A 13358-nucleotide genomic window follows, 5' to 3' on the forward strand; every position below is an offset into this window, starting at 1 on the left:
GTATTTTCAAGAGCCCCAAGGGATTCTTAAAAAAAAAAAAAAAAAGTATTGATAATTAACACTATTGAGTACTTACTAAGTGCCAGGAACTCTTCTAAGCACTTTGCTTGCATTGACTCACTCAGTCTTCACAGCAGCCCTGTGAGGGGGTGCTGCTTTTATCTGCATCTAGGAGATGAGAATATTGACGCACAGAGATACTAAGAATCACCTGAGAACTGACAATGGGGCTAAGAGTTTGACTTGGAGCCTCCCTCGGTGGAGAGCGGTCGAAACGGAGGGCTGGAGGGCGAGGCGCCCCCTGCTGGCCGCCCCCTGCTGGCCGCCCCCTGCTGGCCGCCCAGGGACCTCCTGCTCAGTTGGTTCTAAAGCTTTGGTTCCAGCGCCCTCCAGTGGCCAGTGGCGCAGACTGACCTTCCCCAGCTCGGCCCTTCCAGAAGTGAAAGCGGTTGTCCTGTGGTAATGGAGGCAGACAGAGGCTGTGGTGTGCTGGGCCCCATGGTGCGTCCCTGTCTGTCTCTCCCTCCAGAATCTATGATAAGATCCTCTTGGTGCTCTGCAGGTTGTCAAATGAGGTTTAATGCGTGCTGAGCACCTATTGTGTGTCAGTCATGATGCTTTATAAAGCTCCTTGATTCCTAACAACTCTATGACGTAGGGACAGATAAGGAAACTGAGGCTCAGAAAGATTAACTAACGTGCCCAAGGTCACACAGCTTGTAAAAAGAAGAGATAGGATTCAAACTCAGCTCTCTCCCTTCTTCATGATGACTCCCCTTAGAAGAGAGAAGGTCCTTGGAAGAGGACAGGCTCAGAATGAAGCCCACCCAGCCTTTTCAGCTGGCAAATCTACAGACCATTGTAGGAAAGAGCTTACTGATGTCTGGATGCTACATAAGTTACGAAGGAGATGCTTAAAACTTTCTGAGCAGCGAGCAAGGAGGGTGGGTCAGAGGGCTGGGACAGGGGAACAGAGAGAGCCTATGCAACTCAGGCAGCGAAGCCGTGCATTTGCACTGAAGGGCAGTATGCCGGCGGGCTGCAGCCTCTGGGGCAGTCCTTACCAGAAGATGCCCACTGTGGGTCCCAGAAACACCATGGCCAGGGTCCAAAGTCCATGCATGCAGGAAGTATATACTGTGCTGCCAGACTGGCCTAGGGAGCAGGCAAGACACGTTAGTTATGACTGAAAGGAAGGAACTGATGCTGTCGGCCCAGCCAGGGGAGACAAATCCATCACAGCTGGAAGGAGAGTGGGTTACAGCCAACAGATTGTAGAAAATGTGCTGAGGCTCCTTAGTATCAAAGATATTTTTCTGTTCCCGGCTGTGCAAAACAAATGCTTATGGGCACTGTGAGTATTTTAAGCCTTAGTTCTCTACGACTAAAAGACACGGCTGAAGTATAAGAATGATCCCTTACCCATCGGTAGTCATTTGGGAGAAGGAGGCTGCCCGGCGGTTACCCTTGTTCCTAAGGAGATCTTGTCTGGATCCCTCAGTTCATGACAATCTCTGAAACCGCCCAGCCCAGACACTTCCCTGAATCCCCCAGCGGCTCTGTGGGCGCAGGCAGGGTCCCCCAAGCAGGACACCAGCAGGCCCGGGCTCTCTTTGCACCATGGAAGATGGAGACGAGTATAACAGGGCAGTGGCCTGGGACTCAGGAACCTGCAGAAAGTGCCCAGCACCCCAACACCTGGGCTTTCCTGCCAGTCCTTGCTCCCGCTGCCTGCCCTTGGCCAGACTCCCCGCCACCCCAGCTTCTACTCCCCTGTGGTCTGACCGCCCTTCTGTCCTGCAGCGTGTCAGGGGGCGAGCTGTTCGAGCGCATCATCGATGAGGACTTCGAGCTGACGGAGCGGGAGTGCATCCAGTACATGCGGCAGATCTCAGAGGGCGTGCAGTACATCCACAAGCAGGGCATCGTGCACCTGGACCTCAAGCCCGAGAACATCATGTGTGTCAACAAGACAGGCACCAGGATCAAGCTCATCGACTTTGGGCTGGCCAGGAAGCTGGGTGAGGCCGATCCTCCTCTCCTGTTGTCACCAACATGCCATGGCAGTGGCGGTGGCTGTCTGTGTTCCACACGCTGGCTATTAGTGGGAATGTATAGATAGAAGTTAAAATCAGAAACCATGGAGATGCTCAGGTTCAAATCCTGCCCCTATCATTCGCTAGCTGTGTCACTCTCGGTCTCAAATCCTTTGTAAAATGGCATCCTAGGAGTGCCCAACTCATAGAGCTGTGAGGGGATCCAATGAGATAACACAGGCAGAGTGATCGGAGGAGTGTCTCGCACACAGTGAGCACTATGTAGGTATTAGCCGTTTATTTTTAATTATTGTTATTATCATTATCCCCTCTTGTATTTTTCACTCTGCTGCCTTCAGCAGCAAAACTCATCTTGGAGATGGGGCTTCCTCACTTTTGCATCCCACTGTACAGTTGCCAGAGCACTCCCACATGCTTCCTCTCATGGGATTCTCACAGTGACCCTGTGAGGCGGACAGGGCAGACTTTACGAGCCCCCATTTATAGACGAGGAAACAGAGGGTCACAGTAGCTTTGTCTGCCAGGTCCCACCAGGAGCCAGGGGAGGTGCTGGGGCTGGAATGAGGACCCTGGACCTGGTTCAGGATGCTCGAAAGTGCCTCTGCTATTCCTGCCCCGCAGAGGGGGGTGTGATGGGGGACAGCGGGTGGGGCCTTTTACCCAGCCCAGTCATTTTAGTCAGTGACTGTCTGCGCCACACACCGTCTCCGTCCACCCTACTTAGGTAGCTCTTTGATGTCTCAGGAATTCAAGAAATAGCTTCACCTTCCACCTCCTGACCACCACCCTATTAACAAGGAGCCCGAGGGCCAGCACGAGCTGGCCTTTCTTTCACTACCCTGGGGGGAGCTGATGCCACCTGGTAAATCTCCTCCTAGGACACTCAGTCCTGGTGGAAGCCGCGTGGGCCATAAAGAGGAAAGTGAGGAGTGTGGTCCTGCCGGGCTGTGACTTGCCCGCTGGCTGGCGCTGTGAGGCTGGGCAAATACGCCTGCTCTGCTTTTTCCTGCTGAAGGCCTGGTTTGGGGGCGACGGCTGGTGGACAGATCCTGCCTCAGACGGGAGCCACTGATGCTTTAAACCACTAAGGCGCCCCTGACCTCGGGAGCTGGCAGTATCGCAGCCCAAGGGACACAAGGTGCAGGCTCCCTGGAGAGGGGACAGGTGGGGACAGTGGTGTCCACTAAGGACCAGAGCACCGGGAGGGTTAAAATGTAGCAGGAAGAGTTTACGTTGGAGTGGGAGCAGAGCTTCCGCATCTGAGGGCTGTGAAATGCTTTGTTGTGGCATTTGCTGTGGGCTCTGGGGTAAGACAAGACCAGGTGCGGTGCACAGGCAAAGGTATGCCCCCCACCGCCACTGAGGTCCTCCAGGAGCTGGTACCTGTGTGCATACCACCTGGGCCCTCTGTCTGGTGTGGCGCAGAGGCCCCACCTTGGTTATGGTTTTCCCCGACTCTCCTCCCGGCAGTGCCCAGGAGAGACGTGAGGCCACACATGGAGAGGCAGTGGAGTTGGGGGGCATGGCGCAGGGGTCGGAACCCCGGTGTAGGTACTGGCCACCGCTAATTAAATCACTCCACTGCCCTGAGCCTCCCTTTCCTCCTCAGGAGCAAGGGGGTCCTCCCTTCCTCTCAGGGTTGTCGAGAGTGTTACACAGGAAAATCCTGTGAAGCAGATAGCAGGTGCATGGGACATAGAGAGTGTGTGAGATCATTACCAGGTGCACGTCACAAGCCCTGCCTCAGGGGGCTCCTGGGAGGGACAGATGCACCAACGACTGGCAGGGGCAGGGACTTTAACAGCCTCTTCTCCCATCCCCCCCCCACCCCCAGTTCAGGACATTTGAGGTTTCACAGGAGGCTGAGTGTCTCTGTGCCATTCTCCAAGGACAGAGCCACCGAGGACCGAGCCTTGTCTGTGTCCCTCTGGGGTTGAGCCCAACACACAGATGAGGGCAGCCGCTTACCGTGAGCTGGGTCCGGGCTGTTCCGGGCAACTGATCCATCTCCATCCTGGTTACAGAGAATGCCGGGTCTCTGAAGGTCCTTTTTGGCACCCCAGAGTTTGTGGCACCTGAAGTGATCAACTATGAGCCCATCAGCTACGCTACAGACATGTGGAGCATCGGGGTCATCTGCTACATCCTGTGAGTCTCGGGGCACAGAGGGGAGGGGGCAGAGTCCCACAGGAGGGTCCCCAGGCTGCCCTGACCTTGAAGGCCAGGGTGGGTCAAGCTGGGGAGAGCCTGCCCCAGACTTAGGAGAGCCACAGGCTCCCACCTCCTTCCCCACCAGCCTGCCCTGCTCCTGTGCTGCTGATGAGGTCAGCAGCCCACATCACACTTCCATTGGAGCCTCTAGCTCCACACACAGGATCCCCATCCTCACCCTCCCTGATGCTGGCCAGCCTGGGGCCTTTAGTCAGGAGGGTGTGAATGTGGCTGGTATCACAGAAGTTACCTTGAGGTGTGTAAGTCTGTAGGGTCCACGGAGGAGGGAGGGAGCCCAGGTGCACTTCTCCTGTGGGCATCATCATTGTTTTCCAAGGCAGCACCCCCATCTTCATGGGAGGGGGACTCCAACTGCCAGCCTTGTCTCCGAGTCCAGTATATGGACTGATTAATAAGCACTTTTGATGACAGAGCCCTCAGCAGGGCCAACAGACAACAGAAAGCCACACCGTAATTAGACTTGGGAAATCAGGTGGAAAATACACAGCCATTTCAGTTAATGCTGGAGAAGAAAGGAGAGGCCAGTAATCTAGACCAGTGCTTTGCAAACTTTAATAGGCATAAATCCCCTAGGGCTTGCCTTAAATTGCAGGTTCTGACTCAGAAGGTGTGGGGGCCCTGAGATTCCACATTTGTGAGAGGAGCCAGGTGGCCAGAGGTGCTGATCCAAGGATGTGCTCTGAGGCTCTGGGACGCACACTGTGGGTGGGATCGCGCTGACGGAGTCACCCAGGCTGCAGATGGTCATCAGCCTCAGAGGCAGCGCCTGAGGCTGAACTTGTGTGGCAACACGGAGCGTGGGCTGGCCTCCCAGAAGAGGCAGATAGGCATGCTTTCAGTTTGAAAAAATATTTTTGGTTGACACTACAAAAGGAAAAATTAAACATTTCATAGAAAACTTGAAGAGGATCTCTAAGAATACTTTCTTAGACCCCTGGGGTCTTCAGACCCCAGTGTGAGAAACAGTCCAGGTGATTTTGCTGCCGAGCCAGGTGTAGGAAGCACTGTTACAAAAGCGTTAGCCGGAGTCGGGTGTGCGGTGTGGCTTTTTCACGTGCTCAGGAGTTTTACTCTCACTGTGGCCTGTTAAGACAGTCTCCCACGGTTGAGCCTGTGTCACGGGTTCTGTACCCCAGAGGGTCATCTTCTTCCCTGCCTGGGGTCACCCTGACTACCACAGCCTCCCCCTGGAGCAGTCAAGAAGAAACTCCCTGGCCAGGAGTGGACTTCCCTGCCTTTCCCTACCCAGCCCACCCCCTGCCACAGCACCCCCCCGACCCTGGCCCCACTCCAGCAGAAAGGGAGCTGATAAGTAAAGAAAATGGCACCTGATTCTGTACTCCTGGCTCCCTTGGTGAGTAAGGAAGAATGGGCCCAGCTCATCCCTTCTGGGGCTGACCCAGGCTGGATGGTGTTCCCACTGGATCTGTGGCCCCTGGGGAGACACCTGACCCTTGAGAAACAGTCTTTGGTCAGCTCGGCTGTTCAGACCCAGCTGTCCCGCGGCCCGGCTTGGTTCCTGGGTCTGTCTGCAGCCATCATTGAGATTTGCCTCACTGTCCCCAGTTGCTTTCCCACTGCTGTGGGATTGGGAATGTCTGCAGCCATGGATTTCTACCTAGGCTCTTGTTTAATCCTCACAACAAACCTGGGAGATGGCTTGTGGCGGGGATTCGATCTTCATTTGGCATTGAGGTAACTCGGGCCAAGGAAACCCACACAGCCACCCATTTCCCATGTCCTAGAGGGTGACCGCCATGCCAGTTCACCCAGGACTTATGGATTTCCCAGGACACAGGGCTTTCAGTGCTAAGGCAAGGAAAGTCTCAGGCAAACCAGGGCAGTTGGTCACTCAACTGGTCAGGGACAGGGAAGTGACCAGACTGCTCAGTATATTTTCACAATGAACCACCCACGTAACCTACCCCAGATCAAGAAACCGAATGCCATCAGGGCCCCCTGCAGCCCTGCCAGTGCCCCTCTCGGTTCCTATCCCTCAGAGATAATCATCGTCCTCATGTCTAATGTCATGCCTTAGTTTTGCCTGTTCTTAAACTTTATGTAAACCAAAGAGTAATAGAGAAAGAAGTGCCTGGCTTCTTTTGCTCAACGTTGTTTGTGAGATTCATCCACATTATTGTGTGTAGTTAGTTATGGCTTGTCATTCTCGGTGCTGCATAGTACTCTACTGTGTGAACGTCATCAATTTATTCATCCATTCTACGCTGATGGGCTTGTCAGTAGATCCCAGTTTGGTGTATTACAGGTATTCTGGTGCCTGTGTTTTAGTGGATACATTAATGCATTTCTGTTGGATACCTGATCTAGACTAGAATTACTGGCTCATAAGAGCACTTTATTTTAAAATGAAAATTCTTTTTTTTTTTTTTAAGGATTGGCACCTGGGTTAACAACTGTTGCCAATCTTTATTTCCCACCCCACCCCCCCGTACATAGTTGTATATCTTAGTTGCAGGTCCTTTTAGTTGTGGGATGTGGGACACCGCCTCAACATGGCCTGACGAGCGGTGCCATGTCCGCGCCCAGGATCCGAACCCTGGGCCGCTGCAGCGGAGCGCACAAACTTAACCACTCAGCCACGGAGCGGGCCCCTAAAATGAAAATTCTTTTAAGTGGAGGAACATAGTAATTTGAATAATATGTTATATTGTTCACTAGATTACTCTTAAAGCTAAGACCAAGAAATAGGAAAGACCTCTTTGAAATGAGGAGAAAATGACTTTGATGAATGGTGCACCAGCCCGAAGATCTTCTGGCAGGGGGAGGCCAGGATGGGGAGAGGTGTGTGTCTGGCTCAGGGAAGCAGGTGACAGACACAGGTCAGCCCTGCACAGCATCCTCTCTCCTGCACCCACCACGGGGAGCTGCTCTGCCCTCTGGGACTCTTCTGGGCTGGCTGTCACAGTGGGCATTCAGGTCTGGGAGTCCTCTCCCTCAGCAGAACATGTGGTGCCAAAAACAAAAGTTGCAGCCAGCCAGAGCACTTCCTTTCAGTTCCTGCCTTGAAAAATTCTGGAGCAGCTGGAAGCCCCCAGAAGAGATTCTTTTGCGCCACTCTTTGGAGCTTGGTTGTCTGCCTGACAGTCCGTGTCGGGGCCACCGTCCACGTTTGTTCCGGAGAACCTATCCCCGATCTCCTTTCTGGGGCCAGTGAGAGATGGGAGGCCGGGGAGTTGGAGGGGAACAGGTGATAGCTCATTTGTTATTCAACATGTATTTGGTGCGTGCCTCCTAAGCGACCTGCTCTGTCACTGTGGTGGCTCTGACTCTGTTGGAAGAACTCCTTCTTCAACCCTTTGGAGAGATCAGCGCAGTTCCTGCCCCAGCACTGCAGACCCTGACCCCACTGCCTGCCTGGGTTTTCCAGGCAGGAGAGAGATGCAGCAGGTGGGGTTGTGGGCCCCCGCCCTCTCACCCCTGACTCTGAAGGGAGGTGGTAGATCTCATGAATCTCCTGGAGGCTCTTCTGGGATTAGCCATACCCATTTGGTTTCTGGCAGGAGAGAAGCCTGGGATGCTCCCACCTCCCTTCATCACGGAGGACATTCCAAGCCTCCTTTTCTAAGACCTCCTTCCCTCTCTTGCCTCCCTCTCCCCTATTTCCTGAGGACTTGGTGTTCCCTCACTGCCTGTGGGGACCCCAAAACCCTGCTCTGTGCCCTGCCCTCGTCCCTATTTCAGAACTCCCTCTCTCCCTCCCCTCCCCCAAACCAAGGTGAAGAGCAAATATTGCTCTGCTCTCGCCTCCTGACCATCTTGCTACTGGCTCAGTGACAGACTTCCCATTTCAGCTCATTTGTTGAGCACCTACCACGGTCCAGAGAGCCGGGGCCATGCCCACCTGGAGTCTAACTTCTGGACACAGCAGCCCAGTGAGGAGTCCCGATATCCAAGCATTGGGTACCTACTCAGTCAGACTCCAGTTTGCATGCAGGGCCCTTCAGAGGCATCCGGTAGCCCCACCCAGGGCTGCTTCTGCCCTCCCCACCACTGAGCCAGACGCACTCTGATCCAGTTCCTGTGACCTCCAGGTGTCTTGTGTCCACACCAGGCCCAGCCACCACCTCCAGGTTTTGCTCTCCAGGGACTTGGGCTGAGGTTAGTGTGACCAAACCCTGGCCTCTGCCTCCTAGGCCACTGCACAAAGCAATCCCCAGCCCTTCCTGTGGGACCTGCCCACGCCTCTCCTATCTTCCACACCAGGGGAGGAGCATCTGAAGGGTAAAATGGGATGAAAGACCAACCCCTTTCTAGGCACTCAGTAGTTCTGCTGGCATATGTGTGGTCCCCTCGGCTGGCCTTTCATGCGGAGGGTCTGCTGCTACTTGAAAAACACCGAGGAGAAAGTGTGGTTTGAGAGGCATTTCTGTGCCCTTCTTTCTCTCTGCCCTGCAAGCAGAACAGTCTTCCACGTCAGATTCCCTGGGCGAAGTTTTGCTGCAGTTAGAAATTAAGGGTTAAGAAATTAGAACACCCTGCAGGTGTGACTTTTGTGATTTGTCAACACAAAGACCAATGTTGAGCCATTCAAAATTCACAGGAAGACTGTGTGACACACTTGAGAAAGACAATGGCAGTGAAGACAAAGTTGAGTGTCCAAGAACCTGCCCACACTGGCTTTGTGAAAACCAGATCAATCCTCTGGTTATGTTGGGGAGGAAGAAACTTTCCTCTGCCCTCTTAGGTTCTGATCTTGGGGGTCTGCAAATCAAACTGACAAAAGACAGATTAACAAGAAGTAAAAACAGATTCAATTATGTACTCGTACACAGGAGTTCACAAAGATACATGACTCAAGGAGGCATTTAGAATTTGGGGCTTATATACAATTTTAATAAAGAATGATAAATTGTAAAGAAATAACTAGACAAAGGAAAAGGGGTTTGGGGCTTCTGGAGTGGGTAAATTATGAGAAAATGACTAGGAAATGTAGGATAAATGAGGGTTGTTTAGCAAGGTTTGGTAAGAGTCTTTCTCCTCTTCCTGGTATGGAAGAGGCAAACACCTTTACAAGTGGGAATTTATGTGACCTTACCAAAGAGAAGCTTATGTCCTGCTTTTAGACAGAAAGTGGGAGGGCAGAGATCTAATTGCCTTCAGCTCAAAATAATCCTGACGCCAAAGATTTTGGAGTGGCTTCCTCTGATCCCCTTCAGTTCAAAACTAGATAAGACGAAGGGGAGAGGCGAGTAGTTGTGTTTTTAATGCTAAGGGTATTGTGTTTGTTGATTGGGTTGATTTTTTTTTGGTAAGAAGACACATGATCCTTATGCAAATGCCAGCAATAAAGAAAAAGTCCAAAAAAGAAAGTCTAAAAAAGATCCTGCAAAAACCCACCACCTAGAAACAGCGTTACTAAAATTCAGATGCTCTCTTTGTCATCATGCTCTGCATATATTCCAAGTTTCACTTTGGAGACGTCCTCCGTCATGGGGGAAATGCTGGGGGAGCTGAGGCGGGCCAGGAGCCAGCCGAAGCCCAGGGGGTGTTTCAGAGGGTTGGGCTGTCAGGAGGGAAGAGCGCCAGAGGCCAGGGGACTCTCCCCGCCTGTGATCATTACAGAGATTAAGCCCTATCTTTGCAGGATTATAGCTCCTAATTAGGAAAGGAGGTTTACAGAGGGGGACCTTTCGCATTCCACAGCAGGCTGTGTGCTTATTCCCCTGCAGCCTTCTGCCGTGCTGCTGGACTTCCCCGCTTCTCTGTTCCAAGTGGAAAATGTGGAGACAGAAGGAAGCAGGTAGTGACAAGCAGGAGTCAGGCTGCTTCTCGGTGGGGCTAGCTTAGGCCACACAGAGACAGGGAAAGCTGGGAGCCCCTAGGAATTCTACCCTATCCTTGGCGTATAAAAGGGGAAGCTGAGGCCCAGAGAATGGAAAGGAGTCGCATATGACAATGCAGACGCGGCAACTAATAAGCTCCCGCCCTTCCCTCATTGTGACGTGACCGAGAGTGATTCTCTCCATGCCTCCTTAAAACGTAGGTCAGTGTCTTGCTTTTAGACCCATTAATGCCATCTACAAAAAGTGATTACTAAAAACACAAATATATTGATTGGGGGATATAATTTGCATTGTAAACGCTTTCTTCTTTTTACAAAAGTTTTCATCAGAGGGTTCCTCCCAGTAGCAAGCTTTCCTTAGAACATTTCATTGGGTTTTGGTTTACAATATTTAGTTTTCAGGTATGGATATAATTTCGTAAGCGAGGCCTCTTGATGCTAAAACAGCTCCAGAAGGGTTCGTGTTGTTGTTTACGATGACGGTTCATAAGGATTTGGGGGAAGGGACGTTAGTGAGGACTTAACTCGGGAGGTTGATGGCATGAGGGCCCAAGATCCATCTCATGGGGCTCAGGTGGGGTCAGGGCAGGACCAGCAGCATAATTTGTGGGGCCCAGTGCAAAATAGAAAGGTAGGGCGACTTGTTCAAACATTATTAAGAATTTCAAGGTGACAGCAGCAGAGCATTAAACCAACAGCGGGGCCTTCTCGGGGCGGGGCTCTGTGCAGCTGTGCAGGCCTCACACCCACAGGGCCGGCCCCAGGTCAGGGTGAGCGGTGGGGCGGAGGGTTGGTGTGAAAGGAGGTGCACAGAGGTGAGAGGGGAGGCCGGTGAGCCATATATCTGTTCTATTTGGCTTTGAGATACTTTACCTTCGGAATTTTATTTCGCTTGTGCTGTTGGTAAACGAGTCATTCCTGGGATCACAGGCTGGTGAGGGAGTCGGGGGAACTGCGTACAGAAGGACTGTGTGATATCTGTGGTCATGCACCGGGCTCCTTACTGTGGACCAGGCCTCGTGCCCGGTGCTTTGCACTACAATTTACTTCATCTTCATAGAAATATTCGTGTAAAGTAGCAGGTGAGATACAGGCACTCGAGACAGATGCCGGGGTTCAAATCTCACTGACTGTGAATCCTTGGACAAGTTACTTAACCCCACTCTGCACCTCAGTTTCCTCATCTGTTAAACAAAGTAATGAGTTGCCTGTATTATAGGGTGGTGTTAAGATTGAGTGCGTTCTTCCGTCTTCAGCTCTTTGCCCAGGGCCAGGCACACAGTTAATGTCTGATAAATGTTCACTGCTGTGATGATGGTGATGGAGAGGGCAAAGGAGGAAGAGGAGAAGTAGAATAAGTAGAAGCAGAAGAGACAGTGACCTCTCTGTAGTTAAGTGGCAGGTTCTCCATTTTACAGAGGAGGAAACCATGATGGAGAGATTAGGGAAATTGTCCAAGGGCACCCAGCAAATGACCTGTGCTCTTTCCTCTGCCGTGGTACCTCCTGGGGAAGCTTTCTGGTTTGGCCTAAATGCCTCAGGCTCAGTGAACTCAAGTGTAGATGGATCACCAATCCCATGTTGCCGATTCAAAGTCTGCCATGCAGCTACACCTTTGCTCAGCATCCTGAGTGTGCTGGGCCCTCTTGTGGGTGCTGAAGGGTATGAGGATGAGAGGTGGAAGGGGGCCGGCAGATGGGTGCAGTGCTGAGTGCTGAGGGCTGTGCCGTGTGACCAGTCCATGGCGAGCGGGGCAGGAGCACTGGGAGGAAGGAAGGGACACCTCTACGCAGGACCTTAGAGAGGGTTCTGTGGGATGAAGTTCTAGCCTGGGCTGTGGGGAAGAATAGAAGAGTGGGGGCACCTGCTGAATATTGTGTGGAAGTCAGAAACTGAAGTAAATTCCTCTGCCTCAGCCTCACAGGCAGGTGGTGTCAGGAGGCAGGTGACACCCAAGAGTACAGTGAGCACTGAGAAGAGGCTGAGCCACAAAAGCCTGGGGAGCCACACCCTCTCTTCTTTCCGTGGTGGGAGGAGAACAGGCGAGAGGGCGTTTCAGGGTGCAGGGCTTTGTCAGCCTTCACCTTTGACCCCAGTTAGCACTCACTCGGGGGGATCTTCCCACCCTCCGCTGCCTACCAACCCCCCATTCACCCGCTCTCCTGCTCTTATCTCCCAGGGTCAGTGGACTTTCCCCCTTCATGGGTGACAACGATAACGAAACCTTAGCCAACGTTACCTCAGCCACCTGGGACTTTGACGACGAGGCCTTTGATGAGATCTCCGATGATGCCAAGGATTTTATCAGCAATTTGCTGAAGAAAGATATGAAGTAATGAGTTGAGATTTCAGTCTTTTCAGCTTCCCCACTCCCTGGACGGGTGTCCGGAAGCAGGGATTTCTTTTGCCTGACGTGGGTCCCTCCTCACCTGAGGAGGGGAGGGTGGGCATTGGGAGTTGGGGGGCTGGGAAAGGGTCTTCCTAGGCCCCTGCTCCCTGATGTCAGATACTCTACTCATCTTTAGAAGCACAGAAGCCTCACTTGAAAAGCAACGCTTGACCGAGTTGCAGGGCGGGCGGCAGCTTGTTGTATGTGAATAATGTGAATAATGACAGCCCCTTTTATCTTCCTATGAAGTCCGGCTGAAACCTCAGCCCCTCTTTAGGGGTTGCACGGGAAGTATCCTATTTGTGGGTCCTGATCACATTCCCAGTCTATTCTGGCTTGGTGTTTCTTTCATATCTAAATTATTTAAGAACTGCCTGCCTGAACATGGCCAGGCACCCTCTACCACTGGCCAAAGTCAGGCTGTGATCCCGAAGCACTGGGCTCAGCCCTCTCCCAGCTCCGTCTCTGTCCCCGCAGTAACAGTGCATTGAGGTTCCCCTCCTCTGCCTGCTGGAGCTTCCTGGTCAGTGGATGAATATATAAAACAGTGATGAACAGTGGGAGGCCGGTGTGTTCAGGCACAGAGATGGCCAAAGGCTGTGAGGAAGGGTCAGACACACAAGTCGCTCAGTATGTCAGTGAAAGCGGAGTGGAGGTGGGAGTTGTAGAGGAGACTGAGCAGAGGAGGTGAAGGTGGAGGGGGCCGTGGTGGCGACTAGACAGAATTCATTGGTGAGGACTCTCCTGATGAGAGGAGCCAGCGAAACGAAAGCAAAGGTGAGGGGGCTATGTGTGTGTAGGGAGAGCTGGCCTGCCCCAGGGGAAGGAAGTAGTGGGAGTGTCAGGTGAGAACATAGTGGGGGTGTCAGGTGAGAGC

General features: G+C 52.6%; 1 protein-coding gene across 18 annotated transcripts in view; it reads left to right on the forward strand.

Annotated features, from left to right (window-relative positions):
* MYLK (myosin light chain kinase) overlaps nucleotides 1-13358 on the forward strand; it is a 258811-nt gene that overhangs the window by 231567 nt on the left and 13886 nt on the right. For 14 of the 18 annotated variants that reach the window (XM_023623637.2, XM_070243688.1, XM_070243691.1 and 11 more), the window contains 3 exons: nucleotides 1804-2021; nucleotides 4082-4205; nucleotides 12272-12424. In XM_023623637.2, coding sequence (XP_023479405.2) covers nucleotides 1804-2021; nucleotides 4082-4205; nucleotides 12272-12424 — 495 coding nt within the window. The remainder of the gene's footprint in view (nucleotides 1-1803; nucleotides 2022-4081; nucleotides 4206-12271; nucleotides 12425-13358) is intronic. The other 4 variants (XM_070243689.1, XM_070243690.1, XM_070243697.1 and 1 more) reach the window with 1 other exon arrangement.

The sequence above is a fragment of the Equus caballus genome, chromosome 19 (assembly GCF_041296265.1).
Source record: "Equus caballus isolate H_3958 breed thoroughbred chromosome 19, TB-T2T, whole genome shotgun sequence".
NCBI lineage: Eukaryota > Metazoa > Chordata > Mammalia > Perissodactyla > Equidae > Equus > Equus caballus.